The 20163-nt window shown below is 38.5% G+C and overlaps 1 protein-coding gene across 1 annotated transcript in view; it reads left to right on the top strand.

Annotated features, from left to right (window-relative positions):
• nsmfa (NMDA receptor synaptonuclear signaling and neuronal migration factor a) overlaps window positions 1–20163 on the top strand; it is a 39152-nt gene that overhangs the window by 1337 nt on the left and 17652 nt on the right. The window contains 3 exon segments of the mRNA XM_058056142.1: window positions 10713–10774; window positions 10949–11782; window positions 15364–15436. Of these exon segments, the coding sequence (XP_057912125.1) occupies window positions 10713–10774; window positions 10949–11782; window positions 15364–15436 (969 nt within the window).

Raw genomic sequence — 20163 nt, 5'->3', positions numbered from 1 at the left:
GCAATTTTTTTTATTTGGAAATATTCCTGGAATAAAATCAAAATATGAGAAAAATAAGATTTTTAGTATGAAGTAGAAATATTTGGAAAATGTAAACAAAATCCAGCATAAATTGTAACGAACGGAACCAAAGTTGAATAAAGTTGTCCCTTGTTTATCAGTTAATTGGTTCCAGACTCGACCGCTAAGTCAAGTAGTATTTAATATGAATAAATTGAATATTTTCATAGTTTGTAGGTAAATGAATCGTGGTAAAAACCTGCTTACTATTTTCTAAATGTTTTTTTTTAACATTATTAGAGCTCTCTAGACATGAAATAACAGCCCTATAATAATCTTTACATGCATGTCACCCAATAGAGTAGATATAATCAAAGACAACTAGACAAAATAAATTAATAAAAAAATACAAATAAAAATACTAAATTAAAAAATTCTGGGCGGACAGATGAGTGATGTGGAAGTTGAGAATGAGGTTTTAGCTTGCCATGGGGTATGGCCCCAGCAGTCGCCCGTGTTGTGATTATGATTATTGTGTTGTTATTATTATTATTATTATTATTATTATTATTATTATTATTATTATTATTATTATTATTATTATTATTATTATTATTATTATTATTATTATTATTATTGTGCTGGACAGATCATTTCAACCTGCAATAACGTCACGTCTGGCCCTTGTCTCGGTGAGGAATTGCTGACACCTAGTGGCCAATGTAGGATACTACATTCACAGTTTGAATGCTTTTTCTGCCTTGTATTTGTATTTTAGCTGATTTGGGTACCTCCTGTCCTAACTGCTAATCCTTCGGCTAATTTTTTGAAAATAGTAATCCCTCCCCACTTGGCGGACATTATGATGATATGTAGTAGTCTACATTGGTCACCTGGTGTCAGTATTGTTATGTTGATGAGACAATAACTGCTCAATCACTCCCAGTGCTAACGTGTGCGTCCATATTGTATCTTATTTATGTCTTATTTTGTCTTATAATTAAAAGTACTAAGTAAAAATGGGGGGTGTATGAGAAAGTGAAAGAAAGAAAGAAAGATCAGGTTTTTGGCTACACGGTCATTTATGAACAGAACCAATGTTGTAATACTGATAATATAAATGATAATAAAAAAATACAAAAACATGGATAGGGTTAAAATGGGGTGTGCATGACAAAGTGGAAAGAAACATTTATGAATATTTATGAACAGCAGCACTAGAACCAATGTTGTAATATCGATATTATAGATGACAAAAAATGGTTAGGTTGGGCGGGTGTGTATGAGAAAGTGGAAAGAAAACTCAGCTCTTTGAACAAGTATGCTGCACACCCCAGCAGCACCAGAACCGATGTTGTAATACTGACAATATAAATGCCCAAAAATACAAAAACATGGATAGGGTTAAAACGGGGTGTGCATGACAAAGTGGAAAGAAAACTTAGCTCTTCAGCCATATGGTCATTTATGAACAAGTATATTGCCACAACAGAACCAATGTTGTAATATTGACATTATAGATGACAAAAAATGGTTAGGTTGGGTGGGTGTGTATGAGAAAGTGAAAAGAAAACTCTGCTCTTTGAACAAGTATGCTGCACACCCCAAGCAGCACCAGAACCGAAGTTGTAATATCAACATTATAGATGACAAAAAATGGTTAGGTTGGGCGGGTGTGTATGAGAAAGTGGATAGAAAACTCGGTTCTTTGAACAAGTATGCTGCGCACCCCAGCAGCACCAGAACCGATGTTGTAATACTGACAATATAAATGCCAAAAAAAAAAAAACATGGATAGGGTTAAAACGGGGTGTGCATGACAAAGTGGAAAGAAAACTTAGCTCTTCAGCCATACGGTCATTTATGAAGTATATTCCCACAACAGAACCAATGTTGTAATATTGGCAGTATAAATGACCAAAAAAAAATCTTTAGAGTTAGGGCGGGTGTGCATGAGAAAGTAGTAAATAAAACATAGCTCTTCGACCACAAGTATATTGTGGTCGAAGCATAGCAGCTACAGAACCAATGTTGTAATCTCGATAAAGGTGCTGAGTCAGCATTAATAGCACAGATGAGTTGACCGGAAACAGCAGTACGAGTTAACCAAGTGGGTTTTCACGCCGACAGCTGTGTACAATATTTTAAAGCGCACACAGAACTATAGATAATGAAGATACTTATAAGGATTAGGTTGCCTACAGCCATGGCTGTTGGTTGCGAATGCTAATGTTTTGCATTGGTGCATTTATGATATGAAATAATAACTATATCATCAAATGGAACACAGCATGGAGAGGCGTTTGGGGCATTCTGTAAATCCGAAATGAGGCTAGTCTCATTTGGTCGGTGTTGTTTAGAGGACGGCGAAAGACGAGGACGGCCATGAATGTTTGTCATGTTTATGGATGACTGCTTCCCAAATGGGTCACCCCCCCCCCCCCCCCCCCGATCCTACTCCTGTAGCCTCTCCTGATGGGCACAATGGCAGTCTTCAATGGAGGCGCTCCATTGGAGGCTTTGATGGCGCTCTCAGGAAACGCTCGGGCGTCAAACCCCGAAGGGTGGGAGGGCACGGCGAGGGTTGGTAAAAAGATGAAAGGATGCAAATGCGGCGTGGTGGACAGGTGCTCGTCTTTTGTCTTTGGCTCTCTGAAGTCTGCTTCACGTCGGCGTTGGCCTCTTGGCTTGGCCTAGAAAAGGTCTGGATGACTTTTAGTGTGGAGCATCTTGCTCCCGAAAGTACCTCTTCACATGTATGAGATTAGGACTTTGATGGCAGGCTCGCCTACAGCCTTTGAACGAAGATATTAGTTAGCCTTCATCATTGGCCTACAGGGGCACAAACCACGGAAGTGGATTCGCTTATTGGGATTATTTTTTTTTCAACCCAGCTGTCACCGGCGATTTCTAAGTTACAAAGCAGAGTGGGGGTTTGTGTGTGCAGCAGGTCCAGACGGCCCACACGGGCTTCATATTTGATGTTTGCTTTGTTTTGGTCTTTCACTGTGTCGTGTGTCACACTCTTGGTTTCTCAGTTGCTGTGGTTTTGTTTCACAACTGGAGGACGGCATCAAATTCTGCACCCCCCCCCCCCAACTTTTGCTAAATCTCCTCTCACTTTATGATTTCCGCTTTCGCTCGCTTCTGTTTTCTGCGCTCGCGATCGTCTTTTCTGCTCGCTCTCGATTCTTCATTGAATTATGTCTTTTTTGTGTGATATTCACAACATTTTTCTCTTAATGTGTGGTCTTTTTCTTTGAAATCAATACTTTTTTTGTAATGTGAAAATTTTTTATTTGTTATTTTTTTACATATTTCAAACTTTAAAATGACTTACTTTCTCTTTACTTTTACTATTTACTATTTACTTTTTACTTTCTTTTATTTTTTATTATAAAAAATATTCGTTTAAAATGAAGATTTTTCTCATGACATATTCAGATTTTTTTAAATCATTTTTTTTCACGATATTCAGAACTTTTTTCTCTGGATATTATGACTTAATTCTTGTAAAATTAGTTCTTTTTTCTTGTGATATTTATTTAAATATTTAGATTTTATTTTGTCCTAAAAAATATTCATTTAAAATTAAGATTTTTCTAATGACACATTCAGACTTTTTTGGAATCAATTCAAAAAAAAATTTTTCATGATATTCAGAACTTCTTTCTCTCGATATTATGACTTATTTCTTGTAAAATATTACTTTTTTCTTGTGATATTTATGTTTTGTTTAAATATTTAGATTTTATTTGTCCTAAAAATATTCATTTAAAATTAAGATTTTTCTTAGGACATATTGAGATTTTTTTGGAATCAAATTTCTATTTTTTTTCATGATATTTAGAACTTTTTTCTCTGGATATTATGACTTAATTCTTGTGAAATGCTAACTTTTTTCTTGTGATATTTTTTATATTTTTCACATATATATGTATATATATATATATGTATATATATATATATATATATATATATATATATATTCATTGTCATCAAATCATGACTTTTTTCTCATTTTTAATCGATTAATCGCCTCATAAATATTGGCGTAATACGTACACTACCTTATTGTTGTTTTTTTCAAGAAGGTATTGTTGTAATGTTATCAAGAAAAAACTACATAGAGTATATATAGCAGGGGTGGGCAAACTTTTTGACTCGCGGGCCGCTTTGAGTTAACAAAATTGTCTCGGGGGGGCAGAATATATATTTAATACGCACTATTTTACGCTTATAATTCTGACAGTCCGCATTGAATTATTAGTCTAATTTTATCTGTAAAAGTGTCAGTTGTATGTTCTCATGTCACTTTTTTCAGGAGCTTTAAACATCAGATCACAGCATATTACGAAATTGAATTTTACAGTTTTTTTTCTGAATCATACATCCGACTTGACTTATTGCCAGCTGTTGTATGTTAAAATTTGAAATAATTAGAAGCAGTTGATGTTTGCGAAATAATCACTAATAAATACAATAAATCACTATATTGACAGTTACTATGGTACCCATTATGTCATTGGATGGTCATATCACCTCATACTTCGGTACATGACAAAAAAAAAACAAAAAACAAATCTTCAACCATATTAGGAAAGCAGGAAGTGATCGAATTATTATGTCATTGTAGTGTCACATCACCTCGTACTTCGGTACATTATTTAAAAAAAAACAACAAAAAAAACCTTAAACTGTATTATGGAAAGCAGGAAGTGAACAAATGTAACAGTTACTGATTGTAAAAGTACCAGATGGAGGGGTAGGATTTAATAAGCTTTGCTTCTTCCTACTCCTTTTGGACATGTGAAACTGGGAACTGATTATGGGATGCATTCAATTGTAATCTGATGCATGGTCAAATGAAATTAAACCATTACCATATTGCAAGCTAACCTGAAAATGTACAAACACATGCAAAATTTTGATGTACATTTTCAATGTTAACCCAAAAACATGCTAACCAGGGCGTACGCTAACCGAGGTTCCACTTGTAGTTAGATATATCGATATTTTTGTCACACTTAAAGCCGCACTTTCTCTCATTCACCATTACCATTACCATAGAAAGCAACTGGCGGGCCGGATTCAAACGCTTAGTGGGCCGCATGTGGCCCCCGGGCCGTAGTTTGCCCACCCCTGATATATAGAGTACAGTAGATGTGTGTATACAGTATATATGAAAGCCCTGTTTGCTATGAATACCTATCATGCTAATGCATCTACTCAGAGAGCTCCCAGAATGCATTTGATTCCAAATGAGCTGTCACAGGGTAAAGAAGGTGTTTTTAATGGATGGACTGACGGGAGTTGCTCACGCTCTCGCTAGCTAGTTAGTATGGGTTTCATTCTCCTTATTGACTCCCCGATGACGTGTTTGGCGTCATTGTTTGCCCCGACTGTCGTGGAGCGGCCTGTTGAATAAAACATGCGACATCAGAAGGACAACTGCTGCATATTCGTCAGCGTGGTCCTGAAACGGATGACATCACCTGGAGGAAGCAGACACGTTGGCATCGTGCTGCCCTGTACACTCCGTCATAACCTTATTTTTTTTACTAAGCTCCATGTTGTGTACATTCCTTGATGTACATTCTGCACGGAGTTGCAGAAGCGTTGCATGGTGTTCTATTTTTAGCCTGAGGGGTGAGCTAGCTGGCGGTTGGAACACGTGCCGAGTCGCCCAGGAAAGTGAAAGTCCTCCAAATCCCCAAGGGAGTCTGGCGGTGGACTGATGGATGCTCCTTGTCGAGGGCAAACACTCGAGTGCCTACTTGGCATTTTTATTTCACTTGGCGCCGTTGTCCTGCTTGGTACGACACCGGCGTGGAAGCAGGAGTTGAGGACATTCAGGAATGGAAGGCCACGTAGTGAACAATGAAAGGATGTTTGATATTTTGTAAAATTTTTGGGTATATTTTTGTAAAAAAAATCCATATACATCCATATACAAAAATCTACTTTTTTCCCCAATTTTTTTTTCCAAAATATTTCTAATTTTCTTCATAAATCATATCCATACATTTTCTTTTTGTAATATTATGACATTTTTCCCCCAATATAATTTTCCAAAAATTTCCATTTGATTTTGTTGAAAAGATTTATTTTTTCTTTTATATTTCAACTTTTTGGTAATAAAATTATTTCGGATAATGTCACAACTAATCTCATAAATTACATAAATACATACATTTTTTCCATTACTGATGTTTTTTCCCCCAACTATTGTTGTAAAATTTCTTCTTGTAATATTCTGACTTTATCCCCTTAATATTTTGACTTTATTCCCATATTATTATTTTTATTATTATTATTTATATTTTTTCACAACCTACTTTAAAAAAAAAATCCATTCCATGCAGAATATGACATTTTTCTCTCAATATTTTGACTTTATTGTCCTAAAATTGCAGCCATTTTTTTCATCTCTGTGTCCCGCCCCCACAACTATTTCAACTCACTTCCTGTAAATTTTCCTCTTGTAATATTTTGGTTTTATATCTGTAATATTTTGACTTTATTCTCATGACATTATAACTTTTTTCTCCAACCTAATTTTCCAAAAATGGCAACTTTATTTGTTGTTTTTTCTAATATTACAACTTGAAATATTTAAAAAGTATACTTTTTTTTAACTATGCTAATAATATTATAATATTCCTATTTAATTCTTGTAAAATGATGACTAATTTTGTAATTTTTTTAGTTAATTATATTTGATATTTTCAGAATGGACACCCTTGACTTACTGTAAGTTGACTTTGATGCATTTTTGTCTGTAAAGTGGGTAGTTGTTGTTGGAGGGGTTCACTGTTAGTTCATCTTTATGGACATTTCACTGAACCATGCAAAGCAGCTTTCTCTTCACTCGCTGTGGCCCGTGTGGAATCTGTGAATCCGTTTCAGATGTTTGGAAAGGAAAGGGGAAAAAAAAGAATATTTCTGTATTTCCTGCTCTTTGTGATGTGGTGGGGTATTGGCTGCAAGCATACTCCAGTGACCTGATTCATTAGTCAAGCATATTTGCTCTCTGGACGACGTCTTGGTAGTTGCTAGGAAAAGGTCGAGGTGAAAAATTGTTTGCTGCAAAAGTCATTTTTCTGCGTAAGGGCTGCACGGGTACCTGCCATGATTCATCAACTTTGCTTAAATATGTTTTACGCTAGTCTGTTCTATCAGGTAAACAAACAAGACAGAGGATGTCAACCTTGTGTATAGCGAAGATTTGAGATGTGTGAAAACACAGAATGGTATGGCTGAGAAAAGATGTTTCTATAACATGTAATACTGCTTTGCAGCCTTGTCGCTGTCATGGAATAGTATTTATTATGTAAAGAAAGCAGGATTTATTTGTGCAAATATTCACCAAGTTGTCTTTCTTCGTTGTTGTGTTTTTGTCCCTGGGTACTGGCAAGAATGCCAAAATGTGTTGATATTCTACTTTAGTGAAATGATCACTGAACGGAAGTCCATTGTTGTCTTAAACTTATAAAAGCAATCTTCATTCACTAAATGTACTGCAAAAAAGGTCAGTAAGGATAATTCATAATGCCGCCTACAGAGAACATACTAGCTCCTTATTTCTTAAATCACAAATACTTAAACTTGCTGATATAGTTCATCTTCAAACAGCTAAAATAATGCATAAGGCTAAAAATAACCAATTAGCTAAAAATGTCATCCAATACTTCTCTACAAGAGAGGAGAAATATGATCTCAGGGAAGAACTACATTTGAAACACTTCTATGCTAGGACTACGTTAAAAAGCCATAGCATTTCAGTATGTGGAATCAAACTATGGAATGGATTGAGTAAGGACCTCAAACAATGCACAACGATGAGCCAATTCAAGAAACAATACAAGCAGTTGATGTTTGCTAAATACAAGGATGAAGAGTCTTGAACCAGTCATGATGTGCTATATATATCACTATATTGACACTTACTATGGTACCCATTATGTCATTGGATGCTCATATCACCTCCTACTTCGGTACGTGGTACATTATTAAAAAAAAACAAAAAAAAAAAACAAACTGTATTATGGAAAGCAGGAAGTGAACAAATGTAACAGTTACTGATTGTAAAAGTACCAGATGGAGGGGTAGGATTTAATAAGCTTTGCTTCTTCCTACTCCTTTTGGACATGTGGAACTGTGAACTGATTATGAGATGCATTCAATTGTAATCTGATGCATGTTCAAATGAAATAAAACCATTACCATTACTATAAACCAGTACTCCTGGGGGGGCAACATTGGTGCAGACTTGCCAACATGTATGAATTTTGTGATGCTCAGCACTCATTTGGCTGATGAATACACTCGTATCACTGCTCTCCGTTTTCTTGCATTTCACCGGTTTCAGTTTCCAGTTCAGTCTGTACAGTATACATATATAAATCAACTTCCTCTTTTCGAAAAAAAATTACAGTATAACTGTGAACATCCAGCAGCAACACAATGTTTTGGAATGACTACAATTTGGAACCAAGTCAGCGATCTACCTCGAGAAGAGTTTGTTTACCCTGTTTTAGTGGAGAGGTGTCACTTCGATGACTTCACTGATCACTTTTGGAAATGAGGGTGAACTGCTTGCTAGTTCGTCATGGATGGCGCCATCAACTATAAATGACATTTTTGCTAATTAACTAATTCAAAGATGGAACTGGAGTTCACAGAAAGATTCATTGTACAACTTAATCCTCCCTTTTGGGGGTCCCAAAACCCCCAAAACAAACACAAATATCACAAATATCAAATTCAACTTGGTAGTTTCTTGAATTGAGTTTGATACTATTTATATAGCAGGGGTCGGAACCTTTTTGGCTAACACAGCCATGAAAGCCACTTATTTAGAAATGTAGTTCTGTGAGAGCCATATCATATTAATATCATATTTTTTAACACCAAGCATAACTAAATTCATGCATTTTTAAGCAAGACCAGTCTGTGATTTTATTCTTTTTAATAATGTTACTATACTGAAGCTTATTCCCGCTTATCCTCAAGAGCCTATCCCAGCTGTCTTCAGGCAAGAGGCGGGGTACACTCTGGACTGGTGTCCAGCCAATCACAGGACACATATAGACAAACAACCATTCACACTCAATTTGTAGTCCCCAATTAACCTAGCATGTTTTTGGAATGTGGAAGGAAACCGGAGTACCCGGAGAAAACCCACGCATGCACGGGGAGAACATGCAAACTCCACACAGATGGCAGAAGGTGGGATTGAACCCAGGTCTCCTAGCGTGCTAACCACTCGACCACCGTGCAGCCGTATAATAAAAATAAAATACTTATTTTCAATTATCAAAACAGTTTTCGCCACAGAATTAGCAAACTGACTATTTGATTAAAGGAAGTTTACTTCTTGACCTCTCAGTGACCTGGGTAGGCTCCTGCATTATCCAATAATAAGCAAGTTTTGGTGTCTGACCCGGAAAATATAGGAAGCATAGTTTGCATTGCAATTTTTAAATACTGTGATTTCAGATCCATAATAAGCTAATAGCGGCTCACAGGGTTCAATTCCGCCCTCGGCCATCTCTGTGTTCTCCCCGTGCATGCGTGGGTTTTCTCCGGGTACTCCGGTTTCCTCCCACATTCCAAAAACATGCTAGGTTAATTGGCCACTCCTAATTGTCCATAGGTATGAATGTGATTGTGAATGGTCGTTTGTCTATATGTGCCCTGTGATTGGCTGGCCACCAGTCCAGGGTGTACCGCGCCTCTCGCCCAAAGACAGCTGGGATAGGCTCCAGCACCCCCGCGACCCTCGTGAGGAAAAAGCGGTAGAAAATGAATGAATGAATGAAATAAACTAATAGCGGCTCATAGGGTTCAATTCCACCCTCGGCCATCTCTGTGTGGAGTTTGCATGTTATCCCCGTGCATGCGTGGGTTTTCTCCGAGTACTCTGGTTTCCTCCCACATTCCAAAAACATGCTAGGTTAATTAGCGACTCCAAATTGTCCATGGGTATGAATGTGAGTGTGAATGGTTGTTTGTCTATATGTGCCCTGTGATTGGCTGGCCACCAGTCCAGGGTGTACCCCGCCTCTCGCCCAAAGACAGCTGGGATAAGCTCCAGCACCCCCGCAACCCTCGTGAGGATAAGCGGTAGAAAATGAATGAATGAATAAGCTAATAGTCTTCAACACTGCTAATATTGCAGTGACATTTTGTAACATTTTGCTAACATTTAGCTGATAGAAGCTAACCACAACACTATATCTATTTATAGCTATATATGATATATATTTATTACAACCTCATATCAAATCTACAATAATGATAATGTAGCGACCGCAGAGTTATGTGTGGTAAGAGTTCCGTGTTTTCCGACTGTCTGTGAAGCCGTCAATGTGTGTGTGTGTGTGTGCAGAGTGCAGACAGATGCATTAGCTGATATTTGTTTGCTGTGGTTCCACGACCCTGTTGTGGAAAAACACTGTGTTACGGTTACAGCAACAGAGAAAACAAACATGGCGGATGGCGACCGTACGGGAAACACTGCATCTCATTGATCATCTCATCAGAACGCCACAATAAATGTCAGCATTCATGCCCCCCACCCATGAACCGCAGCTCTCCCCCATTGCTGGCAGCAGTCGTGTAGCCCCTACCGCCGCCGTACTTGACTCAATTATCTCGAAAGTGACGGCTTTATATGTGTGTGTGTGTGTGTGTGTGTGTGTCCACAGAGCGGCACGAGCATTCGGAGACTACCTGTCCCACACACACCCCGACAACCGAAACGGATCAGGTCAGCGTCTTGCCGTCCTGCCGTCCTGCCGTCATTGTCTCTGTCCATTCTGTCCTCCATTCGAATTGCAAGGCTGACCTGCGCGGACGCTTTAGCGCTTTTTCATCCTTCACTCAATCGCTCTGAATGTTCCGTCCTTAGTGATGATTGTCCCTTCCCTTGTCCAAATTCCAGCTCATCTCCTGTGTGAGACCTTGGTGGCCGCTGATCCAGAGTCGCCAACCGGGCCCAACGACCACCAGCTTCAGTTGGACTTGGACAAGGACTCGGACGACAGAGTGCAGAACTCGGCAGCAAAGACTCCTTTGGGTCCACAACAGGCGCCTTCCATCAGCGTCTCCGGTAAGCCGGTGCGTCTCTCCTTGGAGCGCAGCTTCTCGGCAGAGGAGGACGAGCAGAAGGCCGTGCAGTGCAGCCTCCACCCGGCCCGTGTCTACACCATCACCACTCGGCACGGTATGCTGATGAGCGGCGGGCGGGGCAGCAAGGAGAGCCTAGAACTGGACGTCCTCAAGGAGAGGTCAGGGAGTGGAGGACCCAAGGGGGGCCACGCTACCTTGATCCAGCCCTCCACCTCCCCGTCCTCCTCTTCGTCGTCCCCTACCCAGCATGCCGGAGGCGGGCGCGGCGGCCACCACCACCATGGCGGCAACCACCACCACCACCATCCAGGACCAAGCGGAGCAGCAGGAGGAGGAGGAGCCTGTGGGGCGAGCGGGAGCAGCAACCAGCACTCCCACCACGTAGTGGCGCACCACCACCACCATCACCACCTTGTCCAGCCCCCCTTGCAGACGTCCGTCAGCGCCCACAACATCCGTAGCTGGGGGGACAACAGCGCTAAAGGGGACGCGGAGTGCGGCGGGCTGGCCTGCGACTCCTGCAGCGCCGTGCCCTCACGAAGCCAAGGGTCATTGGACCTGGAGAGTGCCACTCGAGAGCCAGGCAAGCAGCACCGACGCCTAGAGAGGATGTGGAGTGTGGACCGGGTGACTGGGCTGGAGAGAGGTGAGGGGGGCAAGCGGGGGCGGACACACAGAGCAGGAGAGGCACTACAATGCTGATGTCAATGATTTGGGAATACTTGGGTATGGACGCCAGGCTTGAGGAGAAATAGATTTTGGAAAAAAGATCAAACCTAAGGCGAACACAATGAAAACACAACCGGTAGCCATGACAACGTAGGATAACCTTACAATAACTCCTTTATAGTAGCATTGCTAGCATAGAAATACAGCTACTACCCAAGCAGAAGCAGAAGTAAGTAGTTGTAAAGCTACTGTCAGCTAACACAATTTTTCCAACATTGCTACAGCATTGCTGACATGAATTAAACTGCTAGCATTGTGCTAACAGAGGCCATCTAAACAATCGTGGCTATGCTACAGGTCCATAATAAGTAATATTAATAGTAGTCTTCAACACTGCTAACATAGCAGTGACATTTTGGAACATTTTGCTAACATTATAAGAAGCTAACTGAAAGCTAATGCTATTACAGTGATGACATGACATGGCATTGCTAACATGAAGCTAATAAAGGCTAGCCATAACCCTGCTAGTGGCTAGGTAAAACAATATGGATAATAATATTGCCATGCTGCTAACGTTCAGCTAACAGCAGCTAGCTAATTCTGCCGGACTTAGGCCTACTCTTATGTGAAACTATAGTAAACATACTAGCATATAGCTAAAAGGATCAATTGCGATGATTTACTTAGCTAACAAACACACCGCTAACATGGACTGGCTAAATACCATGATACTTCTAACCTTCAGCTAACAGCGACTAGCTAGTCCCACCGGCCTTACTTATATATGAAACAATAGTAAACATACTAGCATATAGCTAAAAGGATCAATTGCGATGATTTACTTGGCTAACAAGGGCAAACACACTGCTAACATGGACTGGCTAAATACCGTGATACTGCTAATCCTCAGCTAACAGCGACTAGCTAGTCCCACCAGCCTTACTTATATATGAAACAATAGTAAACATACTAGCATATAGCTAAAAGGATCAATTGCGATGATTTACTTGGCTAACAAGGGCAAACACACTGCTAACATGGACTGGCTAAATACCATGATACTGCTAACCTTCAGCTAACAGCGACTAGCTAGTCCCACCGGCCTTACTTATATATGAAACAATAGTAAACATACTAGCATATAGCTAAAAGGATCAATTGCGATGATTTACTTGGCTAACAAGGGCAAACACACTGCTAACATGGACTGGCTAAATACCATGATACTGCTAACCTTCAGCTAACAGCGACTAGCTAATCCCACTGGCCTTACTTATACTATATGAAACAATAGTAAACGTACTAGCATATAGCTAAAGGGATCAATTGCGATGATTTACTTGGCTAACAAGGGCAAACACACTGCTAACATGGACTGGCTAAATACTGTGATACTGCTAATCCTCAGCTAACAGCGACTAGCTAGTCCCACCAGCCTTACTTATATATGAAACAATAGTAAACATACTAGCATATAGCTAAAAGGATCAATTGCGATGATTTACTTGGCTAACAAGGGCAAACACACTGCTAACATGGACTGGCTAAATACCATGATACTGCTAACCTTCAGCTAACAGCGACTAGCTAGTCCCACCGGCCTTACTTATATATGAAACAATAGTAAACATACTAGCATATAGCTAAAAGGCTCAATTGCGATGATTTACTTGGCTAACAAGGGCAAACACACTGCTAACATGGGCTGGATAAATACCATGATACTGCTAACCTTCAGCTAACAGCGACTAGCTAGTCCCCCCGGCCTTACTTATATATGAAACAATAGTAAATATACTAGCATATAGCTAAACGGATCAATTGCGATGATTTACTTAGCTAACAAGGGCAAACACACCGCTAACATGGGCTGGCTAAATACCATGATACTGCTAACCTTCAGCTAACAGCGACTAGCTAGTCCCCCCGGCCTTACTTATATATGAAACAATAGTAAATATACTAGCATATAGCTAAACGGATCAATTGCGATGATTTACTTAGCTAACAAGGGCAAACACACCGCTAACATGGGCTGGCTAAATACCATGATACTGCTAACCTTCAGCTAACAGCGACTAGCTAGTCCCACCGGCCTTACTTATATATGAAACAATAGTAAACATACTAGCATATAGCTAAAAGGATCAATTGCGATGATTTACTTGGCTAACAAGGGCAAACACACTGCTAACATGGACTGGCTAAATACTGTGATACTGCTAACCCTCAGCTAACAGCGACTAGCTAGTCCCACCAGCCTTACTTATATATGAAACAATAGTAAACATACTAGCATATAGCTAAAAGGATCAATTGCGATGATTTACTTGGCTAACAAGGGCAAACACACTGCTAACATGGACTGGCTAAATACCATGATACTGCTAACCTTCAGCTAACAGCGACTAGCTAGTCCCACCGGCCTTACTTATATATGAAACAATAGTAAACATACTAGCATATAGCTAAAAGGCTCAATTGCGATGATTTACTTGGCTAACAAGGGCAAACACACTGCTAACATGGACTGGCTAAATACCATGATACTGCTAACCTTCAGCTAACAGCGACTAGCTAGTCCCCCCGGCCTTACTTATATATGAAACAATAGTAAACATACTAGCATATAGCTAAAAGGATCAATTGCGATGATTTACTTGGCTAACAAGGGCAAACACACTGCTAACATGGACTGGCTAAATACCATCATACTGCTAACCTTCAGCTAACAGCGACTAGCTAGTCCCCCCGGCCTTACTTATATATGAAACAATAGTAAACATACTAGCATATAGCTAAAAGGATCAATTGCGATGATTTACTTGGCTAACAAGGGCAAACACACTGCTAACATGGACTGGCTAAATACCATCATACTGCTAACCTTCAGCTAACAGCGACTAGCTAGTCCCCCCGGCCTTACTTATATATGAAACAATAGTAAACATACTAGCATATAGCTAAAAGGATCAATTGCGATGATTTACTTGGCTAACAAGGGCAAACACACTGCTAACATGGACTGGCTAAATACCATCATACTGCTAACCTTCAGCTAACAGCGACTAGGTAGTCCCACCGGCCTTACTTATATATGAAACAATAGTAAACGTACTAGCATATAGCTAAGTGAGGTGATTAGCTAACACAGGATAATACATTGCTAACGTATAGCTAAATTTTGAGGCTAAGTTTTGCAAGTAGATGCTAACACAGCTAGTGCTTTTAGTACATGAAGAACATTGTAACATTTATAAAGCCATAAAAGAAGTAGTAGTTTTTGGCATGACGTTTTTTCAAGATCTATTTGCTCCCAGGTTTGGTGGACATTGTCGCTTTGGTGTTTGGATGTATTTCTGACTATTTGTCTACTTGATTTGATTTTTTTTTTCCTGCTATCTCTTCCTGCGTGTCTTCCTCGCCTCTCTCCGTCTGTGGAGTGCTGGAGTCCTGTGAAGTGCTGGTGGCGCTTTTTGTGCTTTCATATTTCCAAAACATCCACTGTAACCTTTGCCACTATTACACTTTCAAATGCGTTGTCTATCATTGCAGACGACGCTAACTGGTTCCCCAAGGAAAACATGTTCACCTTTCAGACGGCGACGACCACCATGCAGGCGTGAGTGTTTCAACCTACACACACACGCACACACATAATAAATATTATGCATTATGCTCCGTGTTAATGTCAATGGCTTGCCTTGCATTAACACCACATCATTTTTTAGATGCTGTCCAAGCTTCCTCTCGTTCTTTTCATTTTAGCAGGCCATAAAGTCGACATGGAGGCAATCCATCACAGGGAATACACACACCATATTATTATTACTATTCTTTGGATTCAGATGGGTTTGTTTTGGAGGAGGACCATATGTATGGAATATGTTGATTCATTTTTAATATGATGTTTAACTAGTTGTTTCTTTTTTCTTCTCTTGTTGCATGCTAATTCATCCTGCAAAACAAACAACACAGGATATCGTGAGTATTTGTTTTTACCTATTGTTATTAATATTATTATTATGATTATTATTGTTGTTGTTTTTAGATTTTTTAATGAACTACTTTTGGTTAACATTTTAACCTTCATTTATGAGCTCTCCGTAGACCAGAATAATATAAACATAATTTATGAAAACAGAAGAATAATATGAATCATAACAAAACTAAATAAAAAATATACAAAATATAGATATTTAGCATTAGTTATCAATGAATAAATGAAACTCAACATTTTTATTCAGTGTATAATGTATACAATATTGTCATATTAGAATATTACATATTTGTTAAGTATTTATATATGATGTTTTCAGAATATTTAAATAAAACAAAAAAATATTTCATAGTTGCATATTAATATATTGTAAATAAAGTAATAAAAATAATAAAAATATTCAAAATATATAATAAAAAGTTCTAAATGTATTCAAACACATTTTATTTAAATATGAATCAAATATATTTAATTCAAAATAATATAATGTGTTAAATGTGTCAATGTTAAAATAATATCTATAAATACAAAAATAATACAAAATACAAATGCCATTAATTTATTTTTTTGAATTTTTTTTTGAAAAATATAAAATATCTAAAACTCCCAAATTGTATTTCATTACAATTTATTAAATATTTTGATAATGAAATATAACATATAAATCCAAATGAAATTAAAACAGTTACATTTAAAAGTACAAAATGTGTATTAAAAATAATAGACATATTTAATATTAACTCTCAATTACTTCATATTATATATTTAAATAATAATAATTATTACATAAAACATATTTTTTAAAATAAATAAAAATATACATAAAATACATACAATTTTCATAGAATTGAATGGGCGAAAAAATTACTATTATTTTACCCAAATTAGCATTAGTCATGCTTGCAAAGCACTGTGGAAAATCCTGGGACGCCATATTTGTTTCTACGTATGACACAAAGACGGTTTCTGCAATCAGCAGTGTCTGCTCTGACCAAAATGTGTTTGCATGATAAGGAGTCTGTTAGGCTAGTAACATGATGAGTACTATCGGTAATTGCATTATTTTATATTTCCCCCTCCCTGCGATGGCCTCCTCATCCATTTGTCTAAATCCACTTGTGGCTGCTGACGGTTGGAAAGCTGCAGGTTTATTCAAAGAAGTAAACGCTACCACGCCATTTGTTGTCATTACTGTCAATTGTGCGGCTAATTTTCGCCAGGAGGAGTCCGCTATTGTGAAAGACAGATTTCGTGCATTCCTGGCACGTTGTGTCGGCATGGAACAAACGCCATCACGAATCCTCATCAGGGGGAAGTGTTGATGAGTGTTGAAAGTGACGCGTTTAACACATCGGACACGGCATGCTGCGACTCAAACTTTCCAGCACTTAGTCCCTTAGTTGATCAAACACACTGGAAGCTCGGGTTTTGTTATTCATTTCTTCTAAAAGGTCAGACGAAAACAAAAATATAGGAAGACTGTGGCGTTGGAAAATGGCGGTTTGAGTGAATGCTAAGCGAACCTGCCGGCCCTTTCTTACCGTGCCACGTCCTGCTACGTCTTTCCGGGGATTTAGCTCAGGAAAAAGGAATATTACTGCAATTGACCTGACTTTGTGGATTATTTTATTATTTAGCCATGCTGATATATTTGATAATACAAGGTGGGGTCATCATAAATGACTTGCGAGAGGAGCAACGGCATTGTTTGAAAGAATTGTATGTGACCAGCCAAGCATGCTATGGTGTTTGACTTTTGGATTATTTTGAAGTTTTGTATTTCATTTTCTATGAAATATGTTGGGTAGCATCACAAACCTGCGAGGAGCGATCGCAATAATTCAAATACACGACTTTAGTGCGACCACAAACGTAATCACAGATAAGCGAGCCTGCTGTGGGGTTTGATTTTTGGATTATGTATGTTTATTTGTATTGTTTATTATTATTATTATTATTGTATGGAATTGTATGTTATGTCCATTATAAAAAACGAGGAGCAATTGCATTCATTAACTCACATATCTTTATTACACACACAAATGGAATTGCACGTGTTTTGGATTATTTTGCATCTTTCTATTTAATTTTTACATGAAATATATCCTTTATGTTTATCCTTCCTCTTGTGTTAGCTTTCTGGTATCATCTCTTATGTTAACGGGTCGGTTTTGACCCATGTATTAAATCAGCTATAAAATACACTAAAATAACAATAAGTTACCATCAAATTTGCTTCTCATGTCTTGGTTACCTTCTTAGGCTTCCTCATCCATGAAAATGTTGGTTTTAATACTTTTGGTGTGGGCATGTAGGCCTTTTTTTGTCACTATACCCCTCCATTTCAATTTCCAAAAATGGTAAAATGAACCTCAAAACAATCATATTAATAAATTGAAGGTTCTTTTGTTACCTGGCTATTACTGAGGGATATACTAAACCAGTTTCACCACCAGCAACCTCTTCATCTGACTCGCATCATCTGTGTCTTCTGGATCATACTCCACGTTGTCCTTCTGCTCATCTCAATGGCTATGCTGGTCTGTCCTCTCCCTCATTGTCACCAAAAATTTGGTCCAGATCTTGGTTCACTGTACTTCTTGCCATTCCTTCCTTGATCCAAATTGTAAATGTGAAATCAGCCAATCAAATGAGTGAATTCACCTCACATGTCTGGACATTGTTTTATGCTGGTATACTGGAAAAGCGGTCAAAATGAGAATCCCCTGAAGCTTACATGATAAGAAGAGGAGCTGGTTGCTAATTGTACCCTTATGATTTCAGTTGTGGCTCAAAATATTGCTTTATAATCATATTATTATTATAACAGGGTCAAAACCGACTCTAACAATACAGTGGTCATAATTTCAACCAGACCATTTAGAATTTAAAATTTAGTAAAAAATTATTTTTGGGGGTTTATTTTATTGAAATAGAGTTTCCTGACAAAGTCAAAAAGCCTTGATGCAATAAACAAATGTTATGTGATTCTTTTTATGCATTAAAATGTAAAACGGGTCGGTGCCGACCCTAACACAAGAGGAAGGTTAAGAAGCTGTGAGGAGCGATTGCATTAATTCAAAGACATCTAAAGCCATGTCTTTGAACGCATCATATGTACCATAAAAACATTGTAGGATTGTAGGAATTTGACTTTTGGATTATTTTCAGTCTGAGAAGTTTATTTTGATTATGAAATGTGTCGGTTACCATTAAGAACTTGTGAGGAGTGTAAATTAAATCAAATTAAATCTTTATTTAGCACAAGAATATAGTCGTGGGGATGCTAGGGTGCCATGGGTTTCACTTTCTGATTTTGTTTTATTGTCTTTTACTTTTTTATTGTTGTTCTATTTTATTTCTATCATAAAATGTGTCAGTTATCATCAACAACCTGCGAGGAGTGATTGCAATAATTCAAATACACGTCTCTAGCACGCATGCGAACATAGTCACGGGTGAGCGAGTATGCCGTAAGGGTTTTGACTTTTGGATTATTTTGAGTCTTGAGTATTTTTATTTTATGTATATGATGAGGTATTTCATCATATTATCATGATCATCATATATAAAATTTATCGTTAAGAACTTGCGAGGAGCAACTGCATCAATTAAAACAGTCTTTCTGTGACATATGCTCTGTGCTAAATATGATGGGGCACTCCTCCCGTTGCCCCTCATGCCGATTAGACACAGAAACTCCAGACACAAACTTGAGTTTCTCATAAAAGCGATGACCACGTTTGCTAACTTAGCACTTTAGCGTGAGCGTGTGACCTCGGCGCCAACGACAACAAGGTCGCTGGGTCTCAGATGCCATGTGACTGGCGACCAGATGGGACATTCGACACTTGATCGGTGTCTCCATCGTCCATCTGCAGTGTGGACGACGTGTGCGGCGTGTTCTTTAATCAGAGTGAGTGCTCCCAACCTACTTTTTGGTCCGCGTTCTAAACTTTAAACCGACATCTTATTGATCACATCGTCTCAAGATGCCGTTTGTTTCCTCGTCGGTCCATCCAAACTTCCTGATGTTGGAGTCAATTCCAATTTGTTAGCTCATTGATGAGAGAAAGACTTCCTGGACGTTCATTATCATTTGGCCAAAAAAAGGAGGAACGTGATCCTATTTGGGTCATGTCCAAAATAAGCTGGCAGATCATGACTTTGCTTAACGTTCCGGCTTCCGATGTTTCTTAATTGAATTGCATGAATTAGTGATGGATGCTCAGCTAAGTATTCTTTTTTTAGGAAGAGCAATCTAATAGAGAATGACTCAGCAGCACCTCCGCTGGTTGCAGAGGAGTACTGCGCTCCATTTTCAATCACTTCCTCCAAGACATGAACATTACGTT

Source organism: Doryrhamphus excisus, chromosome 19, assembly GCF_030265055.1.
Source record: "Doryrhamphus excisus isolate RoL2022-K1 chromosome 19, RoL_Dexc_1.0, whole genome shotgun sequence".
NCBI lineage: Eukaryota > Metazoa > Chordata > Actinopteri > Syngnathiformes > Syngnathidae > Doryrhamphus > Doryrhamphus excisus.
The sequence above is the reverse complement of the archived record's forward strand: the minus strand, read 5'-3'. Positions and strand labels throughout refer to the sequence as shown.